This window comes from Capra hircus, chromosome 4 (assembly GCF_001704415.2).
Source record: "Capra hircus breed San Clemente chromosome 4, ASM170441v1, whole genome shotgun sequence".
In the NCBI taxonomy this organism is placed as follows: Eukaryota; Metazoa; Chordata; class Mammalia; order Artiodactyla; family Bovidae; genus Capra; species Capra hircus.
Genome location: NC_030811.1, coordinates 9,700,865 through 9,717,538, shown reverse-complemented (window position 1 = coordinate 9,717,538; position 16,674 = coordinate 9,700,865). Strand labels below are relative to the sequence as shown.

The 16,674-nt window shown below is 39.6% G+C and overlaps 1 protein-coding gene across 1 annotated transcript in view; it reads left to right on the top strand.

Annotated features, from left to right (window-relative positions):
• Positions 1 to 16,674, top strand: part of CNTNAP2 (contactin associated protein-like 2) — a 2,354,843-nt gene that overhangs the window by 1,580,218 nt on the left and 757,951 nt on the right. The window contains exon 14 of the mRNA XM_018046828.1: positions 13,106 to 13,306. Within this exon, the coding sequence (XP_017902317.1) occupies positions 13,106 to 13,306 (201 nt within the window). The remainder of the gene's footprint in view (positions 1 to 13,105; positions 13,307 to 16,674) is intronic.

Genomic DNA, 16,674 nt, shown 5'->3' with positions numbered 1-16,674 from the left:
TTCATTGATGTGAGAGTTGGACTATAAAGAAAGCTGAGCATCAAAGAATTGATGCTTTTGAACTGTGGTGCTGACTCTTGAGAGTCGCTTGGACAGCAAGGAGATCCAACCAATCCATTTTGAAGGAGATCAGCCCTGGGATTTCTTTGGAAGGAATGATGCTAAAGCTGAAACTCCAGTACTTTGGCCACCTCATGTGAAGAGTTGACTCATTGGAAAAGACCCTGATGCTGGGAGGGATTGGGGGCAGGAGGAGAGAGGGGATGACAGAGGATGAGATGGTTGGATGGCATCACTGACTCAATGGACATGAGTTTGGGTAAGTTCTGGGAGATGGTGATGGACAGGGAGGCCTGGCGTGCTGCAGTCCATGGGGTTGCAGTCAGACATGACTGAGTGACTCAACTGAACTGAACTGAAGGATTCATTTGATCTGTCCAAGTTTCAGGGGGCAGAGAGCAATGTGAGCTAGGGTCAACGTGAAAGGAAGACTGTATCCTGTTAATAGTCAATCAAACTATCATTTTCAATTTTATGTTTTCTGCTACATCAAAGCTATTTAGAAAGAAACTTCAGAAAGAATATAATTTCTCACGTTAGCCTGATACAACTTAGATTTAAACTAAATACTAACAGAAAATAAAATTCTCCAACAATAAAAAATTATATATAAAGTACAATGGTAGAGAATTTTAAAGAATGTGTTATGTATGATAAAGGGTATGGTGCAGGTTATAAGTATGTTTATTTATGATTTGTATGTGAAATTGCATTATTTGGATGGTTCTGGTAGTTGATTAAAAGGGAAGTTATTTTTCAGGTGTACAGTAATTACTTATTCTGTGTAACTGTCTTCTCTTTAGTGGCATGACACACATCTTATTTGCCTTTGTGCACTCAGGGCCTAGAACAGGGCTTGGAATAAAGCAAGTTGTTGATGAACAGAAGCTCCTATGTTCAGTACCTCTTACTATATAAGGAGATGGACGCACATTTAGCGCAGAGTGATTATCTTAATGTCTAATTCAGAAAGAAAATGGTGATGGGTTTAAGAAGCTTATTGCAGCTTAGATGCATTATTTTGCTCTTTAAAAAATCCTTACAGTTTACAAGATTTAAAAAAATCTTGAAAATATTGCAAGTACAGTACCAGGATTCTATAATTTCAAATATCACTTTGTTTGACCTGTTAAGACTTTCAAAATGTCTAATTTTCTAAGCTTAATTAATTGTAGAGCTATCTGACAGGATCTATAAGCCCATGAACTATAATTCAAGTGGGTATTTTATAGGAATCATTGATGATGACTAAAAGAAGTTTGTTGAAAAAAGGGCTTCCCTGGTGGCTCAGAGGTTAAAGTGTATGCCTGCAATCTGGGAGACCTGAGTTCGATCCCTGGGTCAGGAAGATCCCCTGGAGAAGGAAATGGCAACCCACTCCAGTATTCTTGCCTGGAGAATCCCATGGATGGAGGAGCCTGGTGGGCTGCAGTCCACGGGGTCGCAAAGAGTTGGACACCACTGAGCGACTTCACTTCACTCACTTGTAGTCTATGAGGAAGGTGGAGCAGAAAAACAGACAATAAAAAATATATTATGTACTACGTTTGAAGTCCATATGTATATGCAGTGGGTATAGAGAAGGTGAGAGGCAGAGTAGGTTATAAGTTTCAATAAGACAGATTTGGCAGACCTCAATGAGAACATGCCATTCAAATCAAGGCTAAATGGAGATGAGGGAGTTAGCCTGGAGACCATCTGGAAAAAACGCCTCTAGGCAGAAGAGCGAGCCATGCTAAGGCTGTAACCATAAGCAGCTTGCATGTTTGAACCATGAGTAGGACAGTGTGGTAGAGTAAAATATTTGAAGTGATTTCTTAAACCAAGTATGAGCAATAATTTTAAGGTATTTTTAAATAATAGGAAGTGTTATCTTTAAAGGTCCACAGAAATGGTCAGTCATTGACCCAAGATGACATTTACCTCGTGTCCAAGTTCAAACTCATATCAAAATCCAACTACCATCATAAGCTACAAGGATCAAAGAGTAACATTTCCTTGCTACACAGATGGAAATCTTCTTATTGCCACAGAGATGAACTCCCGACTATCAGACACACACAAACTACATCTCTACCCAGTGTGAGAGAGAAAAGAAAGGGAAGATTAGCTTGTCTGAGCATTGATATAAATGCAGTCAATAACTGTAGCTGTATTGTAAACGGATGTTAACATCTCCTCAGCGGAACAAAAACATTAGCAAATATTCTTCTTCCCAGAAAACAGCTAATGTCTTCCTAGAAAAAAAGATACACATAGGCTCCAAATTGTTCTTCAGGTGGGTATGAATGATCCACCATTATTTATACTTGCTCACGGCACTCCATTTGTCATCCATCTTTGAGCTGGAATTGTGAACATAAAAATAATCAACATTTTCCACCACCTGCAGAACATCATCTGTACTTTTAGCTCGTTTCCTCAGTGCTTCCTGCAGGGGTTCCATCTGCTTTATATACCTTATTTCTCTACACGTGATTAAAGCTGCTTATGCCACCTGAGCTGCATACATAGCCAGCATAATGGAAGAACTCAATCCATCACAGCCCACCATGGTGAAATGGCCTTCATAGTTTTAGGGTCTAGGTTACGGAGGTGCTTTTAATACCCCCACAAAATGCATTTGGGGAGAAAAGACATGACACCATAAATTTCTAATAATTTAAATTATCTCAGCAGGATCATAGCCATTGAGAAAAACCTTCTAAACAAAACAATGGTTTATGAATTTAATGGTCTTTTGGAACTTATCTACCTGTACATTTGATGAAATTTTTGTATAGATCATCCTACAAATGACAAAAAATGAAACAAAAAGCAAAAAAAAAGTATAGCCTACCATAATTAGAATCTAATTTGCATAACTTAATACTTCAGGTAAACAACTGTCTAAGAAACTGTTTTGTGGCTTATGCAGTAAAGCACGCATAGATCATGTAAAGTGACCAATATTTCCTAGATTACTGCTTCTGCAAATCTGGAATTCCTCTAAAGTCTACCTGAAATAAGGTGCCTGTTAATTCTTTGTTTTGGTATGAAGTATTTCTAATTTATGCCCAATACCCAAATTAAGAATATAACATCAAATATCCATAATCCTATATTCCCCTTGGCATGTTCCATGTTTTAGAGGAAAAGCTTTCAGCTGTTCCCTGTTGAGTATGATGTTAGCTGCGGGCTTGTTGTATATGACTTTGGAGAGATAGTTTTAAAAATGTTCAGGAGTCACCTGCTGGCCCAACGGTTAAGAATCTGCCCGCCAGTGCAAGGGACACAGGTTGATCCCTAATCAGGAAAGATCCCATATGCCACGGTGCAGCTAGAGCCTGTGGTCCGCAACGAGCAAAGGCACCACAATGAGAAGCCTATACCCATAGCTGGAGAAAGCCTGTGTGCCATAGTGAAGACCCAGTGCAGCCAAAATAATAATAATAAAAGAAAAAATAGCTACCTAGAAACTTAAATAGCTACTTGGACATGACTTAGCAACTGGGCAGCTGTTAAAAAATTTAAAAATGAAAATGTCACAATATAAGTGAATCTTCTCTCTCTGAAGCTTTCCAGCACCCACACCATGAAGATCTGCTGGACCTTTCAACCCATACACAGTTGTTATGACTGCAATCTTATACTTCACTATCCCAGACCCTTCAATTTCCAATCAATCAGGATTCCATTTACTGAACTCTTTTGTCCCCAAGATATTTGACCTGAGTTGTAAGAAGAGTAAGATTGCTGTTACCACCATCATCATATGGCTCATCCCTATTTAACCTTCTTGATTCACTGAAAATACCTTGTCCTCTTGGTCCCTTCATGGCTTTCTAAAGCTTTCCATGTGAGCTCTCAGGGCCCTGTGCATAGATCTGTTTTAGCACCTGTTTGCAATTTGTAATTTCAAGCTTAATGTTTTCTCTCCTCCTTTGCGCTACAAGCTTGTTGAGGACAGGACCTCAAGTCTCTTTCATCCTTGTGCTTCCAGAACGTAACATGGTGCTAAAATATAAAAAACTGAGTAATGATTTGTGAATGTGCACATGATTGAATTGTATTACTGTTTTATGACTTTTTTTCTTGATGTAATAGCATATATTATTGTCATTTAAAATAATACTTTAAAAGTCTAAAGTAATGTCTATATATTCCTCTGCTCCCTGAAAATGAATGGGATGATGTGGGGAACACAACAAAAGTTTTGACATGTCACCAAGCATATCACCACGAGGTTAAAGATACGGTAGTTAAAAGAGCCCTAAATGCCAGAATTAGGGGACAAAGTTTCCATTATTTTGCTACTAAGTCTTTGCATTCAGTTTGTTAAGCCACTTACTTCTGACACTTGGTTTCTTTTTTTTCTTTTAACTGGAGAATAGTTGATTTACAATATTGTGGTGAGTTTTAGGTATACAGCAAAATGATATTCATATATATATATGAATATGTACATATATGGGCTTCCCAAGTGGCTTAGTGGTAAAGAACCCACCTGCCTGTACAGGAGATGCAGGGCACATGGGTTTGATCCCTGGGTCAGGAAGATCCCCTGGAGAGGGGCATGGCTACCCATGCCAGTATTTTTGCCTAGAGAATCCCATGGGCAGAGGAGCCTGGCAGGCTATAGTCCATAGGTTCACAATTTGAATATATACACATATAAAATTATATATATGCGTATATATATATAGGGCTTCCCATGTGGTGGTAGTTGTAAAGAACCTTCTTGCCAATGCAGGAAACCTAAGAGATGTGAGTTTGATCCCTGGCTCGGGAAGATCTCCTGGAGGAGGGCATGGCAACCCATGCCAGTATTTTTTCCTGGAGAATCCATGGACAGAGGAGCCTGGCGGGCTACAGTCCTGGTGGGCTACAGTCCATAGGTTTGAAAAGAGTCAGACGTGACTGAAGAGTTTAGCACACATGCACACACACATATATAAATATCTATATACCTTTTCAGATTCTCTTCCATTATTGTTATTATAAGATACTGAATAGAGTTCCCTGTGCTACAGAGTCCATCTCTGTTGTCTATATTATATGTATTAGTGTTTCTGTTAATCCAATACTCCCAGTTTATTCCTTCACCTTTTTCCCGTTTGGTAGCCATAGGTTTGTTTTCTCTCTTGGGAAGTCTGTTTCTAAGTAAGTTCGTTCGTATTACTTTTTTAGAGTCCACATGTAAGTTATATCATATGATACTTGTCTTTGTCCGACGCTTCACACAGTATGATACTTTCTAGGTCCATCTGTGTTGCTGCAGATGCCGATATCTCATTCTTTTTATGGCTAAGTAATATCCCACTGTTTGAGTGTATACACACAATATATACACACATCTCCTTTATCCATCCATCTGTTGATGGACATTTAGTTTGCTTCCATGTCCTGGCTTTTGTAAACAGTGCTGCTGTGAGTGTTGAGTTACATGCATCTTTTTGAATTAGACTTTTTGCCTATTCTGGACATATGTGCAGGACTAGGATCGCAGGATCTTGTGGTAACTCTATTCCACTTGGTTTCCTAATCTCTAATAGAAGAGAGTCAAAATGGATACTCTCTAAAATGGCATTATATTGATACTATATAGAGCTCAAAGTTTTTCATATGAGAACATGGTTTCCTTTGAATGGTAAGTCTCTTTCCTTGGCTATGTCCTACTATAAGCCTACAAACATTTCTTATTAATTCAGTTCTTATTAATGCTATCGCATTTCATTGGAGAGCCTTGCCCATATCTTCTTCACAGCTGAGGTTCAATTGTTGATTTACTGAAACAGGATAATAGCTATCAAGACTTCGTGCCCAAAGAAAACCACAGAGTAATTTATCAGATGCAGTTTATGAAATGGAGGAGAACTTTAAGGTAATTTATAATATATTATTCCCTTATTTTTAGAGATAATTTCAGAGTTAATATGAATAAAGTTATGAAAATCTCTCAGATTAACAAATTGGTCCCTAATCAATACCATAATACTGTTTGAAAATCAGAAACACTTAGATGCAATTGCAGATGTATAAGAGACAATTTTTTTTTTCTACTGGATTTAGCTCAGATTGGACTTTAATTAAAATGTTCTGTATAAACACCTGCTCTATACTGTGAACTTCAGATTACATATGGATAACATGAAAAAGAGTCAAACAACAGCTGGTTATATTAGGAATAATTCTTTGCTTTTTTCACTGGTCATTTTCGAGCTTAATCAGGCTGTGGTCATAACTCCAGCCATACAAAGAACTGAGTTCACATGAAGTGAGTTACTTGAGAATTACAGTTAATTAGGATAAGGAATTCCCTGGTGACTCAGATGGTAAAGTATCTGCCTACAAGGCGGGAGACCAGGGTTCGATCCTTGAATCAGGAAGATCCTCTGGAGAAGGAAATGGCAACCCACTCCAGTGTTCTTGCCTGGAAAATCCCATGGATGGAGGAGCATGGTAGGGTACAGTCCATGGGGTCGCAAAGAGTCAGACATGACTGAGCGACTTCACTTTCTTTCACTTAGGATAAGGGTATGAGGGTTAGTGATACCGGTAGCAGAGGGACCTTTCTAATGTACATGTGTCAACATCACTAAGCAGAGTCATCCTGAAGACCCTGTAATTGCTAAGGAGAGGAATCTGTCCACAATATGTTTCATATGTGCCCCAGTATTTGAGACATATTATTCAATTAGCTGTATTTAAAACAATATACAATGTTACAGTTTTAAAATATGTAATTGCACAATGAGATAGATACTGAGGACTCAGTAATTACATAAAGGCCATTTTCATAACACACTAATCCAAAAAGAGTATTTGAGACACACTAGTTTTTCATTTGCTTCTTCATGAAAACGGAGCAGTGGCAGAAATTTAGAAGTTTCCATGCGCAGTGGTTTCTATTTGCATTACACACATATCTGATAATACATACTGTATAAACACACTGTGAATATGGGAATAAGATTTTCGATTTTTCTACTTATGATACTGCAAAGAAAAATCTATACAGCATAACTTTCTTCTAGATGCTGGATATCTGCAAAATTGTTAATATCCATTTGTCATGTAAGATTTAATAGCTCCAAAGGAGCCATTGCAACATGTAATATGCAAGCATTAAAAAATAACTTGCAAGATGCATCAACAGTAATTGTTTTGTGCTATCAAAATAGAGCATATATGTTACCTTTTATAATGCCATGACACTATAAAAAGTTTTAAGTCTTTATAAAGATATACTATTTTCAAGCCCTTCTGAAGTAGAATTTTACTGAAGCAAACAATAGTATGTCAAAAATAAGTTAAAGCAAACTACTTTCACTTGCTTCAAACCTTCCAAAGCCAGTGGCTATCCATCTAACTGTAAGATCACCATCCCCTCATCCTTGTTATATTCCTGCCTTCGACTTCTGCCGCTCTCCCCTTCCTCACTCACCAGTCTCCTTGAATACCTAAATGACATCAGAAACATTCTAGAATTAGCATATTTACATTTTCATTCCCTCTGTCGTGTTTTCCCCAGACATCCACAGGGCTTGCTGAACAGCGACCTTATTTATTCAAATGTCCCTTTTTCAGGGCTTTATGGTTTCCTCTGTGTTTACAAATGCAGTCCCCATCATGCGTGCATGTGTGCATGGGTGCTCAGCCATGCCCTACTCTTTGAGACCCCATACACAGTAGCCCTCCAGTTTCCTCTCTCCATGGAACTGAGCAGGCAAGAATACTGGAGTGGGTTGCCATTTCCTTCTCCAGGGGACAATCCCAATACACACAGCCTACCCATCCCTTCTCTGATTTAGTTTTTCTCCTCATCATCATCACTGGTGAATAGTGGTGATGATATATGTGAAAGAATACATATATGTAAAAGAATGCATGTATATGTATATGTGCTGTGTGCTGTGCTAAGTCGCTTCAATTGTGTCTTGGACTGTAGCCTGCCTGGATCTTCTGTCCATGGGATTCTCCAGGCAAAAATACTGGAGTGGGTTGCTGTACCCTCCTCCAGGGGATCTTCCTGACCCAGGGATCAAACCCATGTCTCCTAAGTCTCCTGCATTGGCAGGCAGGTTCTTTACTGGTTGCACCACCTGGGAAGTGTTGCATATGTATATATATATATATGTGTGTGTGTGTGTGTGTGCATATATATTAGAGAAGGAAATGGCAACCCACTCCAGTATTCTTGCCCAGAGAATCCTGTGGACAGAGAAGCCTGGTGGGCTGCTGTAAATGGGGTCGCACAGAGTCGGACATGACTGACGTGACTTAGCATGCATGCATGGCATTGGAGAAGGAAATGCCATCCCACTCCAGTATTCTTGCCTGGAGAATCCCAGAGATAGAGGAGCCTGGTGGGCTGCCATCTATGGGGTCACACAGAGTTGGACACGACTGAAGTGATTCAGCAGCAGCAGCAGCATGCATATATATGTATATGTATTCTTTTTTTTTTTTAATTAATTTTTTATTTTTTTTAAATTTTAACATCTTTAATTCTTACATGCGTTCCCAAATTTGCTTATTATCTGTTTTCTTTACCCCACTAGAATGTAAAAATGTAAATTGCAAAAATGTACGAATGCTTTTTTTTGCTATGTTTTCTTTGCTGCCTAGATCTGTATTTGTCATATAGTAGGTACATGATAATATTTGCTAAATGAATGAGTAGGCCATAAAACAAATATAAAGGTATAATGTACAGGGTTTTGATGATGAAGTGTATGGGCTGAGATGGCTGGAACTAAAATTCAGAGTCAAGAAGTCACCAGGACCAAAACGTTAGAACACTTGGTTCTCACAAATGTTAGGACACTGCTACAGGACAAGGCTCTTGGTAAAGATTCTTTTAAAAAAAGAAAAAGAAAAAAAGAAAGAAAAAGGAAGAAAAGAAGGAAGAGAGGAAAAAGTAAGTGGTGATAACCATCTGAGAATTCGGTACCACAGACTGATTGTAGCAAAATAAAGATAGAAGTTACCTAATTCAATTAATGGATTTTTAATTATGTGAAGCTAAGTCTGAGGTCTGTATGTAAATGACAGTTTGTTTTCAGAGTCATGTCAGAAAGTGACAGATATACCAAAATATATTGTGACTTTTCTTGCCGTATCGGAGGAGCTCAAAGAAGACAGTTCTGATCAGCCCAAAGATAAACCTGGAAAATTAATTATCCTATAGAAAATGACTACAAGGGCACCATAATTGAACTTCTTTTAATTGATTTAAGAATAGCAAGCTGGAAAGTCATCAGATAAAGAGGCATGTTGTAATAGATGAAGGGAAATTCTGGCTCAGAGGGGTGATGTGGTCTGTTTACAGTCTCTTGGGGTAGTCTCCACAGAACTTGAACTAAAGTGATTTTAAAAAGTTCCTGTTGTTGTTCTGTCACGAAGTTTTGTCCAGCTCTTTGCGACCCCATGGACTGCAGCATGCCGTGTTCCCCTGCCCTTCAATATCTCCTGAAATTTGCTCAAATTCATGTCCATTGATCTAGTGATGCTATCTAGCCATCTCATCCTCTGCTGTCCTCTTTACTGCCTGCCCTCAATCTTGCCCAGTATTATGGTCTTTTCCAGTGAGTCAGCTCTTTGCATCAGGTGGCTAAATTATTGGAGCTGCAACTTCAGTATCAGTCCTTCCAATGAATATTCAGGGTTGATTTTCTTTAGGATTGACTGGTTTGATCGCCTTGCTGTCCAAGGGACTCTCAAGAGTCTTCTCTAGAACCACAGTTTCAAAGCATGAGTTCTTTTGTGTTCAGCCTTCTTTATGTTCCAACTCTCACATCTCTGCATAACTACTGGAAAAAACTATAGCTCTGACTATACAGACCTTTGTCAGGAAAGTGATGTCTCTGCTTTCTAATATGCTGTCTAGATTTATCATAACTTTACTTCCGAGGTGCACGTGTCTTTCAATTTCATTGCTGAAGTCACCATCCTCAGTGATTTTGGAGCCCAAGAAAATAAAATGTCACTGCTTCCACTTTTCCCCCTGTTATTTTCAGATCAAATGTTTATATTCTATTTATTTTTATTGGTTCTTTCTTCTAGTCAACCAAAGTTTTTGAAGTCCTGTGCTCAGTTGCTAAGTTGTGTCCAACTCTTTGTGACCCCATGGACAGTAGCCCACCAGACTCAGCCTCTGTCCATGGGATTTCTAGGCAAGAATACTGGAGTGGGTTGCCATTTCCTTCTCCAATGGATTTGAAGCCCTACTATGTGTCAATTATCACTGTAAGCTTGGTGCATATAACATTGAAAAGAATCCCTGCTTTCTTTCCTTCTCATGGAGGGAGACAGATATTTTTAAAAATAATTTAAATGTGCCCTAAGATAGGCACACCAGGGGCTTCCAGGTGGCTCAGAGGTTAAAGCGTCTGCCTCCAATGCGGGAGACCCGGGTTCAATCCCTGGGTTGGGAAGATCCGCTGGAGAAGGAAATGGTAACCCACTCCAGTATTCTTGCCTGGAGAATCCCACGGACGGAGAAGCCTGGTAGGTTACAGTCCACGGGGTCAAAAAGAGTCGGACACGACTGAGCGACTTCATTTCACTAAGATAGAGATAAATGCTATGGATAAAAACAAAGCTGAGCAGGTCGATGGAGAGCAGCTGTAGTGGGGGTGGGACTCGGGGAAGGAAAGGTCATCACTGGAGCTCAGAGCAGGAGAAGGAGGGGGTCAGAGGAGGTCTGAGCAAAGATGGCTCTAGACGCAGGAAAGAGTCAGTGTGAGTCTCCGAGGAGGGCCTGCCTGACCTGTTTGAGGAGCACAAAGGAGGTCCGCGTGATCAGAGCCAAAGGAACAAGCGGTAGGGCTGCAAGGAAGCGCCAGACGTCCGCGGGCCTTTGGCCATTCTAAGAAATGGACTTTGTGAATAAGACCAGACGCCGCGTAAGGACTCGGAGCTGTATCAGAAGCTGACTTGTACTTGAAATCTCAGCATGGCTCTTTGTTGAAGGTAGACATGAAGGGACAAGGTGGGGGGGAGGGGACCGGTTAAAGGTCATTATGGGATGTGCAAGCGAGGGGCCCAGGCTTGGACCAGAGCAGTCGTGGGCGCGGGGAGAGGAGTGCCCAGATTCTGAATAGTGACTGAAGGTGCAGCACGTGGACGTCACTGACAGGTGCAGGAGGAGGCGGAAGAAGGGGGCTTTTCTCCCAGAACTGGAAGAATGGCGCTCCCATCTCCTGAAATAGGAAGACCACAAGAGGGGCAAGTTCAGGATGCTTCTCTCAATCTAAAGCCCCTTCTTTAGAAGGGCTTCTCCTCCTCCTTCTTCTGTCTCTTTTTGACTCTCTGTGGGTGTGAGTGTCTCTCACTGTCTTCCTTTGTCATGTATCCCTCGGCTGTTGTAAGACAGGATTGTGTGATGTATACAGTTTTCCACAACGTGGATGTTGCTGTTTCCATTTGGTGCCATTTAACATCTACCCCTTGCCCTCTGTTTTCTAGAAATTGGCAGGTAGGTCCATAAACTTGGTGAAATTCGTGTCTGAGTTTTATCCGCACCCCTCCACCTGTAGTGCAGTATACCTGCCCCCCACCTCCAGAGCCCCGGGGGCACATCTCTGGTTTCGCTTGTTGGTTATATTTGCAGCCATGAATAATCCTACTTAGACCCTACTAACTTGTTAGAAGTTACCAAATGATGACGCTCTTAGAATTTGGCCTTAGTTTATGGGCTGAAATATTTCCACAAAGGGAGTATTTAGTTACTTTAAGATTCATATAACTAAGGTAGACTAAATGCTGGATTCCTTGCCTTTATTTACCAGTTTTTGAAATAATGAATTAGTTACATAACACATTCCAAAATTTAAACATTTCATTGTTGTGAACTCGTGGGATTAAATATATTTGATGTATTTTAATTTATTGCAGGAAATTCTTACTGATGTTAATTTAAATCTTTTTTTTTTTTTTTTTTTTTGCCTTGGAGAATTTTTGAACCACACTTTGTCTCCAGTAGTTTGTTTCTGAAGTCACAGCATGTTCCAGATTCCTCTTAGCCATCTCCGGTCCTGGAATCAGACATTTCTCCAGGATCCTAGTTTTCTCTTAATGGAAAATGGTATTGAGTGATGACAACTGTTGCCAGAAGTTGGTCCTTGTTTGGGGAGTTTTTTCAGTGGAAAGAAGTAGGGCATATTTTTAAAAGATAACAACATCATCATAGGTTCATAGTGATGCTTCTAATTCAAATGCATAACTTTGTAGGATTTTAATTTAATCTCATTAATCTTCTAGATGCTTCTCCTTTTCACATATTGAAATTTTCAGGGTTCAAAACACCAAGATAATTACTGATTTGCATCATTCCACATGTATAGAGCATTTCAATAACAGAGCAGGCAGTGTCTAATTTTACCTGAAAGGTCAGGGTGAGAAGAACATTTGTTGACAAGATGAGGATGCATATTCTGATTACAGCAAACAAAGCTCCAGAGGCTAGAGAGCACGTAGCTCATTTTAGGAGGGAGCAGAGATTGTTCTACAGGAGGAATGAAGGGTTATAGCATTGGGAAGGCATTGGAACACAGTGGCCGCGTGTGCAATGCTGCAGGTTTTAGAGCATCCCACCAGATACTCAGGCTGTTTGTTTTAAGAAGATAACTTGTGTTTGTTTTTAATAAAAGAAATATTACTTTTCTACCTTGCCAATATACACAGAACTTAGGTATGAGGAAAGGTAGGGGTTATTTTAATAATGACTATCCTTAACTCAAAGATTGATCCAAAGATTGAAGGCAGGAGGAGAAGGGGACGGCAGAGGATGAGGTGGTTGGATGGCATCACCAACTCAATGGACATGAGTTTGAGCAAGCTCCGAAAGTTGGTGAGGGACAGGGAAGCCTGGCGTGCTGCAGTCCATGGGGTTGCAAAGAGTCGGACATAACTGAGCCACTGAACTGAACTGAATCCTTAACTCTGTTCTATATCTGTTCATAGAAAACAACCAGTGAAAGCGCAGCTCCGTTATTTTCTGACTTTTGAAGATGCACTTGCATACTAATAACCCATTTTCCTGGCCTTTTTCTCCCCACAGAGGACAAAGTATGGACCATCGTGTCTCACGATTTGCAGATGCAGACGACGGTGGTGGGCTACAACCCAGAAAAATACTCGGTAACACAGCTCGTATACAGCGCCTCCATGGACCAGATCAGCGCCATCACCAGCAGCGCCGAGTACTGTGAGCAGTATGTCTCCTATTTCTGCAAGATGTCGAGGTTGTTGAACACCCCAGGTAGGCTGAGAATGGAGTGTTACTTTTAATTACTATCTCAGCTGGTGTTTGGAATTACCTAAACAATCCAACAGGTGTGGCTTATTATCGTAACAGTCCAGTCTTCAAAGCGCAGGCAGCTGTGAAAGTAGAATAGACCCACTTGGTTTGTTTTCTGGAGAAGGAAGTTAACATACAGTTTTAAATCCACTGTTTCTTAGAGTTTTTCAGTTTTATATGCATACGTATGTGTGTGTGAATGCTTCTAGTGCATAATTAATCAGTATTTGCTTTGGGCAAAAGTTTGTGAGAGGTCCTTGTGAACTTTCAAGTAATTCCCTTTGAGTTCTTCGGCTGTCTTTAATGTACAGATGAAAGAATTCCAAAGGCTGTCTGCAGGTAAATAGCATACAGAATAGAGATAGGATTTAGAGCTCTTCGTTCTCTGTAGTCATTTAATAGTATCTGCTGGTCTCAGGAAGTCTGCCATTGTTGTTTGTTTGTTTGTATTTTTTCCCATGATGGCTTATTTTAAGAATGCTTAAGGATTTATATGTGTGTGTTGGGGGTAAAGAAAATTGGAGACTTTATAAAGGATGTATTGGAAATATCTTTACCATAAGAGACATATACTTTGGGATTCTTGGCAGTAAATTCAATATGTTGACAGCAACCTAATCTCTCCATCTATAGTATAAAATTATAGAAATAAAGCACATGCTTTGAGTCAGAGAAACAGAGTCACACTTTTCATCCTGGCTCTGTGACTTTGGAGTCACTGAACCCCTCTGCCTCAGTTTCCAATGTCTTTCAGTCAAATAGGGATCCTATTTCAAAGTGATTGTGAAAATTTAATGAGATAGTGTACTAAGGGCTTATTATAAGTCTTAATGCACTTAAGGACTTAATAAATAGCAAATAGTAAAAATAGCATATTGATTATTTTTAAATTATTAAACAAGTTTGGAAGTGGCATTAAGTCAGAGACCAATGGGATGTTTTATGCCCTAAATTGTTGTTGTATTGGGCCAGTGTTGCAGGGAGTTGCTTACAGAGAATAGTTATAAGCAGAACTGTATATTCTGTTTTGAAGGTTACAGTGCTTTTATGTATAAAGCCTTGTACTCACATTACAGACAAGTATAACCTAGGAATTGTAAGAAAGTAAAATCTGTAAAATATGTAAAGGATTGGTTCAGACAATTAGTGCTTCTGTTTAGAGAAAGAAGTCTTGACCGAGGCTGCGATGTTGAAGTGATGCTTTATTAAAGACGTTGAAAGGCAATTTGTGGTGGGTAAACAAGAGTCAGGAAGACAGAATGTGAAAGATCCTTCAGGCCATGATGAGAAGTGGTTTAGCAGAAGCAGAGTTCATTTTGAAGAGCCGTAAGAAATAAGGTTGGAAGTAAAAAAGGGAGACACCATGAAGGAAACTAAATGCAATGCTGGCAATTTTCCCTGATGGCCTGGACTTCTCAGGTTTTAGCGTGCATGCAAATAACCAGGACGGATAAATAAAATGCAAATGGCAGGGCTCCATTCCCTGAAATTCTGACTCAATAGGTGTCAGGGGGGCTCCAGAATTTTCATTTGTACTAAGTGCTATGGACTGAATTGTGTTGCCCAAAATTCATATGTTGATATCCTAATCCCTAATATGACTGTATTCAAGATAGGGCTTTTAGGAGATAATTAAGATTAAATGAGGTTTTAAGACTGGGTTCCTAATCTGATTGGATTGGTGGTTTATAAAAAGAGGAAGAGCCAAGAAGAGAGCTCTCACCAGAAACCAAACTGGCAGCACCTTGATCTTGGACCTAGAGCCTCCAGAACTGCAGGAAAATAAATGTCGATTTTTTAAGCCAACAGTGTGCTGGTATTTTGCTATGGCAGCCTGAGCAGACTAGTACAGTGAATTCCCAGGTGGTGGTGAAACAGCTGATCCAGAGACCACTCTTAAGAACCATGACTGTGTGTCATGAAACCCCTTTAAGTTCCTACAACTGTTTTTCTATCCATCTTCACCTGTCACAGTCTTTTATTTATTATTATTATTATTGTTATTTTTAACTGGATCCTGCTTCCAATGCTGGGAAATATCAACCAAGGATTGAGAAAACCCAGGTCACTGGGCACAATGAATGAGTCCCATCAGCTCGTCTGCACTCAGTTTCATGAGGGAGAGTGCCTTGTCGAAGTTCATCCCAAAGACTCCAGTCCTGGAAGGGACAGGGCTGAGGGAAAACTGCTGACTAAGAAAAATAAATTGGTACCATGAGCTTTCTTTTCCTTATTTTCTTCTGTTCCTCTATTAAACTCCGAAGTCAACTTTTACTTGTTTGCATTTTGCTCTGGTGGTTAAAAAGCACAATGCAACTTCCAAATAAGTTTATCTTACAGTTCAGTTCAGGCAGCCTGAGAATTGGGCTGGAGGTAAGGAAAGAAGTGTACTTTTAGAGCCTCTGGCCTTATAGCGCCTTCCTTCCCTTCCCCTAGCCACCAAGAAGCCTCTCACACATATTACCCTCCTTTTGAAAACACAGGATGTCCAAACTATCAGGAAACGTGGAATAAATCTGTCTTTAAGCAATATTCAGTTATGTTTTCTAATAATAAGCTAAACACACTTCTCTTCAACCTCCAGACACCTTTTCAGAAGAAAAACTACCAAATCGAAATCAGGAATGAATTTCTAATCTGTACAGTAAGTGCACTATTTTCTTGGTGTTTCCAAACATTTGCAGATTATCATTGGACTTTATAAACTGTACCTTGAAAATAATATTATCATATGCTTCTTGCCTTAGGGGATACCCTCCATGTATCAGATTTTAGTCACATAGAATTGGTAGTTAATAAATGTTTGCTGACTGGAATGAAATGAAAATTACATTGTTTTAAATATTACTTCATCCAATATTCAGACAGTTGTTTTTAAACAAGTATGAGCATCGGAGTTTTCAGGTTGCTCATCACAATGGTGATTCCAGTGATCTTGACTTGGTAGAACTTGGTCAGGGCAAAGGAATGTCTGCTTTTAACAAACATCCATGGGTCATTCTGTGAACTCTGCACTGAAAAATGCCATCTTTAATTTATGGCATGAGGATAAAATTTGGATTTTAAGTTGTTAGTCCTCTGTGTGGAAGAAGATTAAAGGGAATATTAGAACTACCTGACCAATGGAAATAAAATAGCATATGTAACTCCCTGTTCCTCCAGCTAGAATAAATTGGCATAGTGGCATTTTAAAAATCCTTTTCATAGACTAAATGTTGTAAAGTGAATTTTAGCCTACTCTTTTTATCATTTTTCACATCCCAATTTCTATTTTCCGGGCTAATTAATCAGTAGACAGCTGAGGCAAGGAAAAGAAGTGGTTGATATAG